The sequence below is a fragment of the Lepus europaeus genome, chromosome 1 (genome assembly GCF_033115175.1).
Source record: "Lepus europaeus isolate LE1 chromosome 1, mLepTim1.pri, whole genome shotgun sequence".
In the NCBI taxonomy this organism is placed as follows: domain Eukaryota; kingdom Metazoa; phylum Chordata; class Mammalia; order Lagomorpha; family Leporidae; genus Lepus; species Lepus europaeus.
The window spans coordinates 42,577,766-42,592,052 of NC_084827.1; the positions used below are offsets into that span (position 1 = coordinate 42,577,766).

Genomic DNA, 14,287 nt, shown 5'->3' on the forward strand with positions numbered 1-14,287 from the left:
ATGGCGAGATATAGTCCAAGAACTAAGAGAAAAAAAATGTCAACCCAGAATACAATACACTGCAAAGCTCTCATATATGAACTAAGGTGAAATAAAGACCTTCCATGACAAACAGAAACTGAAAGAATTTTTCACCACCAGTCCAGCCCTGCAGAAGATGCTTAAGGATGTGCTGCACACAGTAACACAGACACATGGTCATCACTACAAAAGAAAGTTAAGGAAGGAAAGCTCTCAGTAAAAGTACAAAGGAAATCCAAAGTAAAAATAGGAATATTTATAGAAAAATGGCAGGGCAAAGTCGATGCTTATCACCAGTCACCTTGAATGTAAATAGCCTTAACTCTGCAGTTAAAAGACACAGACTGGCTGAATGGATTAAAAAAAACCCACCTATTTGCTGCCTACGACACACCTCACCAACAAAGATGCGCACAGACTGAAAGTGAAAGGATGGGAAGAAGATACTCCATGCTAACAGAAACCAAAAGAGCTGATGTAGTCATCCTAAAAACAGACAAAATAGACTTTAACACAAAAACCATTAAAAAGAGACAAAGACACTATGTAATGATTAAGGGATCAATTGAACAGGAAGATGTGACTATTATAAACATATATGCAACTAATTACAAACCCATGGCCAGTGTCCTATTGAATGGGGAAAAGTTGGAAGCATTCCCACTGAGATCTGGAACAAGACAACGATGCCTGCTCTAGCCATTTCTATTCAATATAGTCCTGGAAGTTTTAGCCAGAGCCATTAGACAACAAATAGAAAACAAAGAGATTCAAATTGGGAATGAGGAAGTCAAACTATCCCTATCTGCTGATGACATGATTCTATATAAAGGGGATTCCAAAGACTCCACCAAGAGACTTGGAACTCATAAAAGAGTTTGGTAAAGTAGCAGGATTTAAATCAATACACAAAAACCAACAGCCTTTGTATTCACAGACAATGCCACTAATGAAAAAGAACTTCTAAGATCAATCTCATTCACAGTAGCTACAAAAAAAAAAAAAAAAAAAATCAAATACCTTGGAATAAATTTAACCAAGGATATCAAAGATCTCTACGATGAGAACTGCAAAACATTAAAGAAACAAATAGAAGAAGATAACAAAAACAAAAAAAAAAATGGAAATCTTCCATGTTCATAGATTAGAAGAATCAATATCATCAAAATGTCCATTCTTCTAAAAGCAATTTACAGATTCAATGTGATACCAATCAAAATACCAAAGACATTCTTCTGAGATCTAGAAAAAATGATGTTGAAATTCATATGGAAACAAAGGAGACCTTGAATGGCTAAAGCACTCGTATACAACAAAAACAAAGCTACAGACACCACAATACCAGATTTCAAGACATACTACGAGGCCATTATAATCAAAGCAGCTTGGTACTGATACAAAAACAGATGGATAGACCAATGGGACAGAACAGAAACCCCAGAAATCAACCCAAGCATCCACAACCAACTTATATTTGACCAAGGAGCTAAAACCGATCCCTGCAGCAACGACAGTCTCTTCAACAAATGGTGCTGGGAAAACTGGATTTCCACATGCAGGAGTATGAAGCAGGACCTCTACCTTACACCTAACACAAAAATCCATTCAAAATGCATTAAAGACCTAAATCTACGACCTGGTACCATCAAATTATTAGAGAACATTGGGGAAACTCTGAAAGATATTGGCATAGAGTTCTTGGAAAAGACCCCAGAGGCAAAGACAATCAAAGCCAAAATTGACGAATGGGATTGCATCAAATTGAGGTTTCTGTACTGCAAAAGAAACACTCAGGAGGGGCCAGCATGGTGACTTAGCAGGTAAATTGCCACCTGCAGTGCAGGAACCCCATACCGGCAACAGTTCTAGTCCTGGCTGCTCCACTTCTGATCCAGCTCTCTGCTGTGGTCTAGGAAAGCAGAGGATGGCCCAAGATGGCCCTGCAGCCACATAGGAGACCCAGAAGCAGCTCCTGGCTCCTGGCTTCAGAATGGCACATCTCCTGCTGCTGTGGCCTACTGGGGAGTGAACCAACAGATGTAAGACTTTTCTCTTTCTCCCCCCACCTCGTTGTCTCTTTCTCCCTGTGTGTAACTCTTTCAAGTAAAAAAAGAAATCTTAAAAAAAAAAAAAAAAAGAAACAGGAAAGTGAAGAGGCAACTGACAGAATGAGAGAAATTATTTGCAAACAATGCAACTGATAAAGGATTAATAACCAGAATTACAGAGATCAAGAAACTCCACAACAACAACAAAAAACTAACAACCCAGTTAAGAAATGGTCCAACAACTTAAACAGACCTTTTTCAAAACAGGAAATTCAAATGGCCAACAGACATAAGAAAAAATGCTCAGGATCACTAGCCATCAGGGAAATGCAAATCAAAACCACAATAAAGTTTCACCTCACCCCAGTTAGAATGGCTTTCATACAGAAATCTATAAACAAATGCTGGTGAGGATATGAGGAAAAAGGTACCCTAATCCACTGTTCGTGGGAAAGTAAACTGGTAAAACCACTATGGAAATCAGTTTGGAGATACCTCAGAAATCTGCAAATAGACCTACCTTATCGCCCAGCCATTCCACTCATGGGAATTTACCCAAGGGAAATGAAATCAGCATATGAAAGAGTTATCTGCACCCCCATATTTATTGCGGCTCAATTCACAATAGCTAAGACAAGGAATCAATCTAAATACCTGTTAACTGAAGACTGGATAAAGAAATTATGGGGGGGGTGGTACAGTGGGTTAAAGCCTTGACCTGAAGTGCAGGCATCCCAAACGGGTGCTAGTTCTAGTCCTGGCTGCTCCTCTTCCAATCGTCTTCCAAGTCTTTGGGCCCCTGCACCCGCATAGGAGACCCGGAAGAAGCTCCTGGCTCCTGGCTTCAGATCAGCACAGCTCTGGCAGTTGCAGCCATCTGGGGCGTGAACCAGTGGATAGAAGACCTCTCTCTCTGACTCTACCTCTCTCTGTAACTCTTTCAAATAAATAAAGTAAATCTTTTTTTAAAAAAAAAAAGAAATTATGGGATAAGTATGATATGGAATACTACACAGTAGTAAAAAAAAAAATGAAATTGGTCAATTGCAGCAAAATGGATGAATATGGAAAACATCATACTTAGTGAAATAAGCCAGTCCCAAAGGGACAAATACCATATGTTCTCCCTGATCTGTGATAATGAACAGAGCACCTAAAAGGCAATCTCTAGAAGTAAAATTGACATTTTGAGAAGCAATGACTTGAATGGCCCTTGTCTTGAGTGTCGAGCAACAGTTTTTTTTTGTTTATTTGTTTTTTTTTTTTTTTTTCCCTTAATGGAAAATGGTACTAGAAATGGGAGAGGAGCAGGTAAGGTGGAAGTGAGGGTCAGAAGGTAGTTATCATGGGAAGAATCCTTATATTCCTAAAATTGTATTTATGAAATTTGTACTCATTAAATAAATGGTTTCTGTGGGAAAAAAATATTGGTACCTTGTCTCTTCCTTCCTCTAAAATAATGATTCAATTAGTATTATCATCTTAACCAACTCTTTTTTTTTTTTAATTTATTTTTTTTTTATTTTTATTTTTTGACAGGCAGAGTGGACAGTGAGAGAGAGACAGAGAGAAAGGTCTTCCTTTGCCGTTGGTTCACCCTCCAATGGCCGCCGCGGTAGCGCGCTGCGGCCGGCGCACCGCGCTGATCCGATGGCAGGAGCCAGGTGCTTCTCCTGGTCTCCCATGGGGTGCAGGGCCCAAGCACTTGGGCCATCCTCCACTGCACTCCCTGGCCACAGCAGAGAGCTGGCCTGGAAGAGGGGCAACCGGGACAGGATCGGTGCCCCGACCGGGACTAGAACCCGGTGTGCCGGCGCCGCAAGGCGGAGGATTAGCCTGTTGAGCCACGGCGCCGGCCTTAACCAACTCTTTTGATAAAGACAAACTCACCTGGCAGTATGCAAAGTGATCCATTTGACACCACTAAAATATGCCATTTCACTATATTATTCCAGTGAATGGAAAATTAGTCTTTTCTGAATTTTAGATAGCCTAAGTATTAGACATCCCAAATAACAAGCACATGGAAAATATTATAGATAACAAAAAGTGGGATGCTAGAAGAGAAATGGGGTGCAAAATAATTTTGAATTTCTCAAGATGAGTGTCAATGTCATATCCTAGGGGCTGACAGCTCCCAAGTTCTTAAAAAGTTTGGCAAAAAACATTAAGGCCTTGAATACCTAGGAATAAATATAACTGAAGATGTTTAAAATTTCTAAGCTGAAAATCAGAAAATATTGAGAAAATAACAAGAGGATATCATGATCAAAGATAGGACGATTCAATTTGATTGTCACAAATTCTAACAAAACTTATCTACAGAATCAGTGTAATACAAATCAGTATCTCAGAAGATTTTTTTTTTTAAAGATTTTATTTATTTGAGATGTAGAGTTACAGACAGTGAGAGGGAGAGACATAGAGAAAGGTCTTCCGTCCGTTGGTTCACTCCCCAAATGGCCGCAATGGCCAGAGCTGCGCTGATCCGAAGCCAGGGGCCAGGAGCTTCTTCTGGGTCTCCCACGCAGGTGCAGGGGCCCACGGATTTGGGCCATCTTACACTGCTTTCCCAGGCCACAGCACAGAGCCGGATCGGAAGTGGAGCAGCCGGATCTTGAACCAGCGCCCATATGGGATGCTGCTGCTTCAGGCCAGGGCATTAACCCGCTGCGCCACAGCACTGGCCCCCTTCACTCTTTTTTTTTTTTTTTTTTTTTGACAGGCAGAGTGGACAGTGAGAGAGACAGAGACAGAGAGAAAGGTCTTTCTTTGCTGTTGGTTCACCCTCCAATGGCCGCCGCAGCCAGCACGCTGCAGCTAGTGCACCGCGCTGACCCGAAGCCAGGAGCCAGGTGCTTCTCCTGGTCTCCCATGCAGGTGCAGGGCCCAAGCACTTGGGCCATCCTCCACTGCACTCCCGGGCCACAACAGAGAGCTGGACTGGAAGAGGAGCAACCGGGACAGAATCTGATGCCCCAACCAGGACTAGACCCGGGGTGCCGGTGCTGCAGGTGGAGTATTAGCCTAGTGAGCCGCAGCACTGGCCTTCATATAAACTTTAAAATGAGGTGGGTTTTTTTGTTTTGTTTTGTTTTGTTTTTTTGACAGGCAGAGTGGACAGTGAGAGAGGAGACAGAGAGAAAGGTCTTCCTTTGCCGTTGGTTCACCCTCCAATGGCCGCCGCGGCTGGCGCGCTGCGGCCGGGCACCGTGCTGATCCGAAGGCAGGAGCCAGGTGCTTCTCCTGGTCTCTCATGGGGTGCAGGGCCCAAGCACTTGGGCCATCCTCCACTGCACACCCTGGCCACAGCAGAGAGCTGGCCTGAAAGAGGGGCAACCGGGACAGAATCCGGTGCCCCGAACGGGACTAGAACCCGGTGTGCCGGCGCCGCAAGGCGGAGGATTAGCCTATTGAGCCATGGCGCCGGCTAAAATGAGTTTTTCAAATCCTATGTAAAAATTTTCTGAGGCCGGTGCCGTGGTGCAGCTTAATCCTCTGCCTGCGGTGCCAACATCCCACACGGGCGCTGGTTCAATATCCACCTGCTCCACTTCCGATCCCAAGCACTTGGATCCCTGCCATCCAACATAAGAGACCTGGATGGAGTTCCTGGCTCTTGGCTTTGCCCAGATCTGGCTGTTGTGGCCATTTGGGAAGTGAGGCAGCAGACAGAAGATCAGTATCTGTCTCTCTCTCTCTCTCCCTGCCCCCTCCTTCCTTACCCCTTTCTTTCCCTCTCTCATTCTTCTCTCCTACCCTACTGTCATACTCCCTGGATAACAAATAAATAAATACATCTTTCAAATAAATAAATGAGTCTTTTTAAATTTTTTTCTAAAAGTGAAAGAGCAAGACATCAAGTGAGAGGAAATATTTAGAGTACATTCAGCTTACAGATTCTTATCTAAATACATATAAAAAAAAGCAAGTAAGAAAATGAGGAAAAGGGTAGGTAATTTACAAACAAAGATATTTAACTGGACAATAATCATATAAAAAGCTGCTTGGCCTCCTTAGCCATCAGGGAAATACAAATTAAATCAGAGGGAGATATTACTACACAGCTACCAAAATGGCTAAAATGAAAAATACAGACTCTACTTAGAGTTCCCAGGATGTGAAATAATACTAGTGGAAATGTCAACTGGCTACAGTAACTTTGGAAAACTGGCAATATTTAGCAAAGCTGAGTATCTGTGTACTTTCTGATCCTGAAATTCCAATCTTAGGTAGGTACGCAACAGAAACACACTGGTCACCAAAATTCAAGTACAAAAATAATCATAGCACCTCTGTTATAACAGCACCAAACTAGAGACTAAAATGTCCACCCACAGTAAACAGGATAAACTGTGTCACATTCATACAATGAAAAATCATAAAGCAATAAGAAAATGAATACTGCTATACCCATTATGGACAAATCTCACAAATATATTACTGAGGGAAAGACACGAAATACAACAATACATGTACTATGCAATTCCATTACGTAAAGTGCAGAGAGCACACAAAATTTACCAGTGAAGTTCAAAGTGAAGACGGTTGTTACCCGGGTGCCTGTTTTTATGGTGAGATCGGAAAGTTGGCAGAATGGTAACAAAGAAGAGTTTGGGAAAGTCTTCTAACTACTAGTAATACTCTACTTTTTACAATCATGAGTATGTTCACTTTATGAAGAGTCATCAGATTATTTACTTGTGTTATGTGTGTGCTGTTCTGTGTACATGTACTTCACAGAAAAGTTTACTAAAAAAGAAAAAATCAATTTGTGAAGAGATATCACAGCTTAGGTTAAGAGACAGAGCTTGTACCAGGAAAATTCAAGGGTTTAGAAAGAGAACCAAGATTATTTAAATAAGTATGCTCCCTTTTTTCCCCTCTGATCACTCCTTTGGATCATATTTAGTTTCATTAGGCCAATGTAAAAGGGCAAACCCAAGGTTACTTCCCAGTCTGAAGAGAACAATTTCTTCAGTCTCTTAAGCTATTAAACAACCAACTACACAGTCCAGCTGGGGGCAGGAGGGGAAGGAATCAAAGGAGAAGTTCAAGGCAGGTTTTCATTGGAGATGACAACATCAGAGGATTCCATGGTAAAAGGAGTACAAACCTTGCACATAGCTCCCTGCCTTTAAGTCTAAGTCTAAGGAAGCAAAAGCAGTCCTTGAAGCTGACGTATTTAAATCATCAAGGCAGCAGATCACACAGACATGGGGTTAGAGCCACAACTGGCAACAGAAAGATGCATTTGCCTAGAGGTTCTTCTGTGCAATACATGCTATACACAAAGCCCAAAGCGATGGTGACAACCAAGGTGGGTATCTCATTAGGTACTTGAGGTCCACAACTTAGGTCCACACTGGAACAATTAATGAGTGCAGAATCTCCTTTTATTTAACAGCAAAACATAATTTTCATGCTGTACACATTCCATAGGTTAAGATTAAAATAAAATGTAAGGGCTAACCTTACGGTTTTTTAAAAAAAAAATTTATTGACTTATTTGAAAGGCAGAGTTATAGAAAGAGAGGGAGAGACATAAAGAGAGAGATATCTTCCATCCACTGGTTCACTCCTCAAATGGCCACAACAGTAAGGGCTGTGCCAGTCTGAAGCCAGGAGCTTCTTCTGGGTCTTGCACATGAGCGGCAGGGGTCCAATCACTTGGGCCATCTTTTGCTGCTGTCCCAGGCACATCAGTAGAGAACTAGACCAGAAGTGGTGCAGCTGGGATACAGGATGCTGATGTCACAGGCTGGTGACTTTATGTGCTATGCCACAACACCGGCCCCATCCTACCATTATTTCAAAAATTATTTGAAACACATGTAATGTAATACATAAATGTAAGTGATCATCACATTTAAGGTTACTGAAATAAATGTACACAGTATAACAGCAAGAAGGTTTACGATACTGTGTAGAAACCCCCAGAATTGTGAGTCAAGAGGCCTAGTAGGGGTGCCAGTGCTGAGGCACAGCACATTAAGCTGCACCCTGCAGCACCAGCATCCCATATGGGCACCAGTTCAAATTCTAGTTACTCTACTTCCGATCAAGCTCTCTGCTAATATGCCTGAAAAAGCAGTAGAGGATGGCCCAGGTTCCTGGGCCCCTGCAACCATGAAGGAGGCTAGCAAGAAGCTCTAGGCTTCTGGCTTTGGCCTGGCCTAGCCCCAGTCACTGTGGCCATTTGGAGACTAAACTAGCAGACAGATTTTTCCCTGTAACTCTGCCTTTCAAATAATTAAATATATATATTTTAAAAAGGGGGGGGGGGGGCTACCAGGGGCTGGCATGTGGCACAGCAATAAAACTGATACTCAGGACATTCATACCCCATACTGGAGTACACTGGATCAAGTTCTGGCTACTCTACATCCAATCAGCTTCCTGCTAACATACACTCCTGGGAGGCAGCAGATGATGGCTCAAATTCTTGGGTTTCTTGCATCCATGTGGGAGATCCAGAGTGAATTCCAGGTTCCTGCCCTCAGCCTGGCCCAGGCCTAGCTATTGCAAGAATCTGGGGAGTAAACCAGCAGAACAGGAGATGTCTTTCTGTTTCATGTTTGTCTGTGTATGTGTGTGTGTGTGTCTCTCTCTCTGCTTTTCAAATAAAAGGAAATAAAAATAAACAAAAAGTTTGTTTTTTTGTTTTTTTTTTTTAAAGAGAGAGCTAGGGGCTGTTGTTTGGTGCAGTGAAGTCACTGCTTGTGACACCAGCATCCTGCACCAGAGTACTGGTTCAAGTCCTGGCTGCGCTCCTTCAATCCAGCTTCCTGCTAATGCTTTTGGGAAGGCAGCAGAAGATCTGAAATACTTGCTCCTGCCATCCATGTGGTAGACCAGGCTCCTGGCTTCAGCCTGGCCCAGACCTGGCTGTTGCAGCCATTTGGGGAGTGAACCAGTGGATGGAAGATATCTCTCTGTTTCTTTCTCTCCTCTCCACTTGCCTTTCTGTCACTATGCCTTTCAATTAAATAAATGAATAAATTTTATAAAAAGAGGCCTAGCTAAAACATGGCATCTAGCATATAATATAACTGTGTCTGTTTCTTCATCACCAAAATCCCATTGTAGTGAGGATTAAATGAGTTGGCCCTGAGTTTATCTTAGTTACATATAAAATGCCTAGAATACTCCTTGGCACAGTCAGTACCCTAGTACTATACACCAGTCCTGGTTCTACCATTAAACTCAGGCACAATTTCAGACAAATTACGAAGCAGTCTAGAATTCTATAAAATGACATAGCTGCTCTATATGGCTAACTTTCTGGAATCTCTCTAAAAACCTCTTACCTGAGCATGAAAACTGGACACAGTCATAGCTGCCCCATGAATACTACACACACACACACACACACACACAGCTTTTCTTTTAAAGTCACTACTTTAAAAAAAATTATTTTACTTATTGAAAGGCAGAGTTACATAGAAAGAGAGGGAGAGACAGAGAGAAGTCTTCCATTCGCTAGTTCATCCAGGGAGCTGGATCAGAAGCTGGGACTCAAACCAGTGCCCATATATGATGACGAGAAAGAAAGAGGAAAAAGTAAAGAAAAGCTCAAAGGATCTTATTGATAATACATTCCAGGGCTGGTGCTGTGGCATTGCGGGTAAAGCTGCTGCCTGCAGTGCCAGCATCCCATATGGGCGCTGGTTCGAGTCCTGGCCGCTCCACTTTCAATCCAGCTCTCTGCTATGTCCTGGGAAAGCAGTAGAAGATGGCCCAAGTCCTTGGGCCTACGCACCCGAATGGGAGACCCAGAAGAAGCTCCTGGCTCCTGGCTTCGGATTGGTGCATCTCCGGCTGCTGCAGCCAATTGGGGAGTGAACCAGCAGATGGAAGACCTCTCTCTCTCTGCCTCTCCTTCTCTATGTAACTCTGATTTTCAAATAAATAAATAAATAAATCTTTAAAAAAAAAACACACTGTCATCTTTTTAAATCTCCTCAATAAGTGGTAATTCCTTTGTACCACAATAAATACTCAATACTTATTCAACACCTTTTATGTGATAGACCCAGCACTAACACTTTTTTTTTTTTTTTTAAGATTTTTACTTATTCGAAAGGCAGAGTTAGAGAGAATTATATCCACTGGTGTACTCCCCAAATAGACACTAGCACTGGGAATGGGCCAGGCAGAAGCCAGGAGCCTGAAATTCCATCTAGGTCTCCCACATGGGGCTCAAGGGTTCAAGCACTTGGGCCATCTTCTGCTGCTTTCCCAAGCACATTAGCAGGGAGCTGGGTCAGAAATGGAACAGTCAGGACTCAAATTAGCATTCATATGGGATGCCAGCATTGCAGATGATAGCTTAACTCACCATACCACAACACTAGTCCCAGTACTAAGCGTTATTAAGGCAATATAAAGCAAGAAGATAATTTAAGATGATTTTCAGAGAATAAAACTGTTGAAGGACTGGAAAAATACAAGGTCAATTTCATTAGGTCCTATCTAGATAAATATTTGCAGAAAAGGACAACAATCTTATTTTAATCATTTTAAGAAGTAAAACAGGTAAGTAGAACTGAAATGTAGAGCCTGATATTTACATCAAGAAAGTAAGTTACTCTTAATATGCCATAATGGTTTCATTATATTCTTACCTTTTTACGTCACATAGCAAAATTAGAAACAAAGAACAGAAACTTTTCTAAAGCATGTAATGAAAAGTTACTGTAAAAAAGAAACTAAAAACCTCTTACCTGAGCATGAAAATTGGACATAGTCGTTGTCTCTATATCTTTCTTTCCCAATATCTCCATTTTCACTGGTGAATTGGGAAAATTAAATGAAAAGTAGTCTAAAAAGTCAGGTAAGTAAGTAGCTGCCCCATGAACAATCCCCATTACATAGAAAGCAGAAGAGTTTTCATTTTCACTGAACACCAGACCCACAAACTCTTCTGCAAACCTCTCCATCTCCATAGGAGACAGGTGGGAGAGTTCGTTACTGTAGGCATGGATAACGGATGCACCTCCATTAGGCTGGTGCTCAATGTGAATGAGCCGCTTGAACTCCAAAGTGTCCAACCTTTTGAGGTTATTCTGAACTCGTGGCTCCTTTAACGAGACAAATGGAAACTCACTGTTCTCTGGAATTTTGGAATCATAGTTCTTTGGATCCAAATTCTTTCCAATGTAATCTTTTACATTATCACTTAGGATGCCTTTGGCTTCTGGATCTTCCACATCAGAGAGCAGTCCTGAGCAGATGGTCTGTATAGACTTGCTATACATTTTCGGACGTTTCCGTTTTTCATTCTCTTTGTGTTTCTTTTTCTTTTTCTTCTTTACTTTTTTAATTTGTAAATCTTCTACATTTGTTTTTGGCTTCTCCTTCCCACCTGTTGGGAAAAATGCTTTTTGAAACTCCACATTTTAATTACTTAAACACCATGCTTTAAGAACTTTCTTGCAATAAATAAGTTCCTTTCTAAAAATTTACTCAGAATTAGGTTTCCTTCTGGAGCTAATTTTACATAGTACTGATAATCAAAACTTAACCATTTGCTCTTTCTCTAAGCACACACATGCTCAAACAAGACAGGTTTAGGACAAAATTACACCTTTAATGCATGCTACCATTCTGACAGGTAGCAGATACTTAATTTTTAGTTTACTGAAGTAATAGGATGAATGAATGTCTTAGCATAATCTTCACACTTTAAAAGCAGAAATCCAGAAATGGAAAGTTGAAAAAGGTAAATATGAACAATACTTTCCAAATGTTTCATGTTGATATATACTATCAATTTTATCTATGTGTCAAGTAGATCTCTAAATCATAAAAGGAAAAAAATACTTGTATGTCTCCTTAGCATTCTACCATCAACTCTTCCTTAGCAAATTACTCTTCATCTAAAATGGGCTACTTAGGTCCACTATAGCTTACAAAGTTCCAAATGAATTACCATCATCTCTCATGTCCTGAATTCAACTGACACTCATATACTAGTAAAGAGATAAATAAGAAGGTAAAAGAAAAACACATTATTAAACATCTTCTATGAACAAAGACAAGTGAACTGTGTGCTCAAAAATTTAGACATCCAAGGAATATCAGATTAATCCAAGAGGCTAGACAGCTATAGAATCTAACTGCATATATAAAACTTAACACCATCATAGAATATTCATTTCTATATAATCAGAAAAAAGAAAACATTCTCACAAGAAAATATTGTTTCCTAAGATATGAAAAAGCAATTAAGCCAACACTTGAGAAAGAAGGCATTGTTTCCATCAGTTATTTCACTTACAGATAACCTGCCATGAATGAAATTCTCCTAACCAATCTGTTTCTTTATCGAAACTTTCCAGTCATTGCATCTCTTTTATTCCTTTCTGCTTCATCAAGTGAGATGTTCTACTTATTTTCCAAAAATAAGCCCCACCTACTGGCTCCAAAAACTCTTGCTTAATAGTCTTCTCTCCTCTTTTGTCCACCAACAGTCATCTATGCACAGTGTCTTTCCTTTACTAACTTAGCATTCTTACCACTTAAATGCTGCCTATTGTTGGTTCTGTTTTCACTCTACCCAACTTGGTTTTCCCAGAACGCTAATATCAAATCCTTTGATATTTTCTCAAACCATTCTTCCTGATCTCTCCAAGATCTAACAGAATTATTCAGATTACCTTGATTACTTTTGAATTCCTTGATACCATTGCCTTAATTTTCAGTGTAATATCTATATGACTGTCTCACATTCTGAATCCTGGAACTGTATTAATCTTTCTGTAGTTACTATATACTATTTTGAGCATATTTATCCCTTGGTTCAACTGCTTTCTGGGGCTCTCCAAGCCTACCTATAATCTCTTCAATCTGAAATCCAAACACACTGCCCTCAAGTATCTCATGCTCAGGGCAAACTATACTACTGAAATATCTTATAAGACATATGCAGCTTGGGGCCGGTGCTGTGGCACAGCGGGTTAACGCCCTAGCCTGAAGCACCAACGTCCCATATGGGCACAGGTTTGAGACCCAGCTGCTCCACTTCCCATCCAGCACTCTGCTGTGGCCTGGGATAGCAGTAGAAGATGGCACAAGTCCTTGGGCCCCTGCACCCTCGTGGGAGACCCAGAGGCGGCTCCTGGCTTCGGATCAGCGCAGCTCCAGCCATTGCAGCCAATTGAGGAATAGACCATCGGATGGAAGACCTCTCCCTCTCTCTCTCTCTCTCTCTCTGTCTCTGCCTCTCCTCTCTCTGTGTAACTCTGACTTTCAAGTAAAATAAATAAATGTTTTAAAAAATATATATATATATATATGCAGTTTTACTACTGACAAAAAGCATTTCCTCTACCTAAAAGACCCTGGCTTCCTCAGTATTTACCACTGAACTTTCTCATCCACCCTTTAAAGACAATTCTTGCATCATTTCCTTCACGTGGCTTTTCCCTCATCTCTCTAGTTAGAAATGAAATCAATTCTTTCCTAATTAATATCTGTTTCACTCACAGGATACCTGTATATCATAAGTAAAGTCTTCAAAAAGCTCACAATAAACTTTTTTTTTTAAGGATTATTTTATTTATTTGAAAGACAGAGTTACAGAGAGAGGTAGAGACAGAGAGAGAGGTCTTCCAACCACTGGTTCATTCCCAGATGGCTGCAATGGCCAGAGCTGCGCCGATCCGAAGCCAGGAGACAGGAGCTTCTTCCGGGTGTCCCACATGGGTGCAGGGACCCAAGCACTTGGGCCATCTTCTTCTGCTTTCCCAGGCCATAGCAGAGAATTGGATCAGAAAAGGGGCAGCCAGGACTAGAACCAATACCCATATGGGATGCTGGTGCTTCAGGGCAGGGCTTGAACCTGCTGTGCCACAGCGCGGCCCCAATAAACACCTATTATGAAATATCTTTGCATATATTTCAATTTTTTTGCAACAAAATAAACTCATCTTTTAAAATCAATTTATCTTTCAAGTCTATTTTCCCTGAACTTTTAAAAAAAAGATTTATTTTTATTTGATAGAGTTAGAGAGGGAGACAGAGAGAGGGATCTTTAATCCACTGGTTCACTCCCCTAGATGGATGCAATGTCCAGCATTGGTTCAGGCCAAAGCCAGGAGCTTCAGCTGGATCTCCCAAGTGGGTGGCAGCAGTCTAAGCATTTGGGCCTTCCTCTGCTACTTTCCCAGGCATTAGCAAGGAGCTGGATTGGAAGTTGAGCAACCAGGAACCAG

At 41.3% G+C, this 14,287-nt stretch overlaps 1 protein-coding gene across 1 annotated transcript in view; it reads right to left on the reverse strand.

Moving 5' to 3' along the window:
- The window catches only part of RSBN1L (round spermatid basic protein 1 like), a 79,425-nt gene that overhangs the window by 23,502 nt on the left and 41,636 nt on the right, over positions 1–14,287 (reverse strand). The window contains exon 3 of the mRNA XM_062195499.1: positions 10,796–11,436. Coding sequence (XP_062051483.1) covers positions 10,796–11,436 — 641 coding nt within the window. The remainder of the gene's footprint in view (positions 1–10,795; positions 11,437–14,287) is intronic.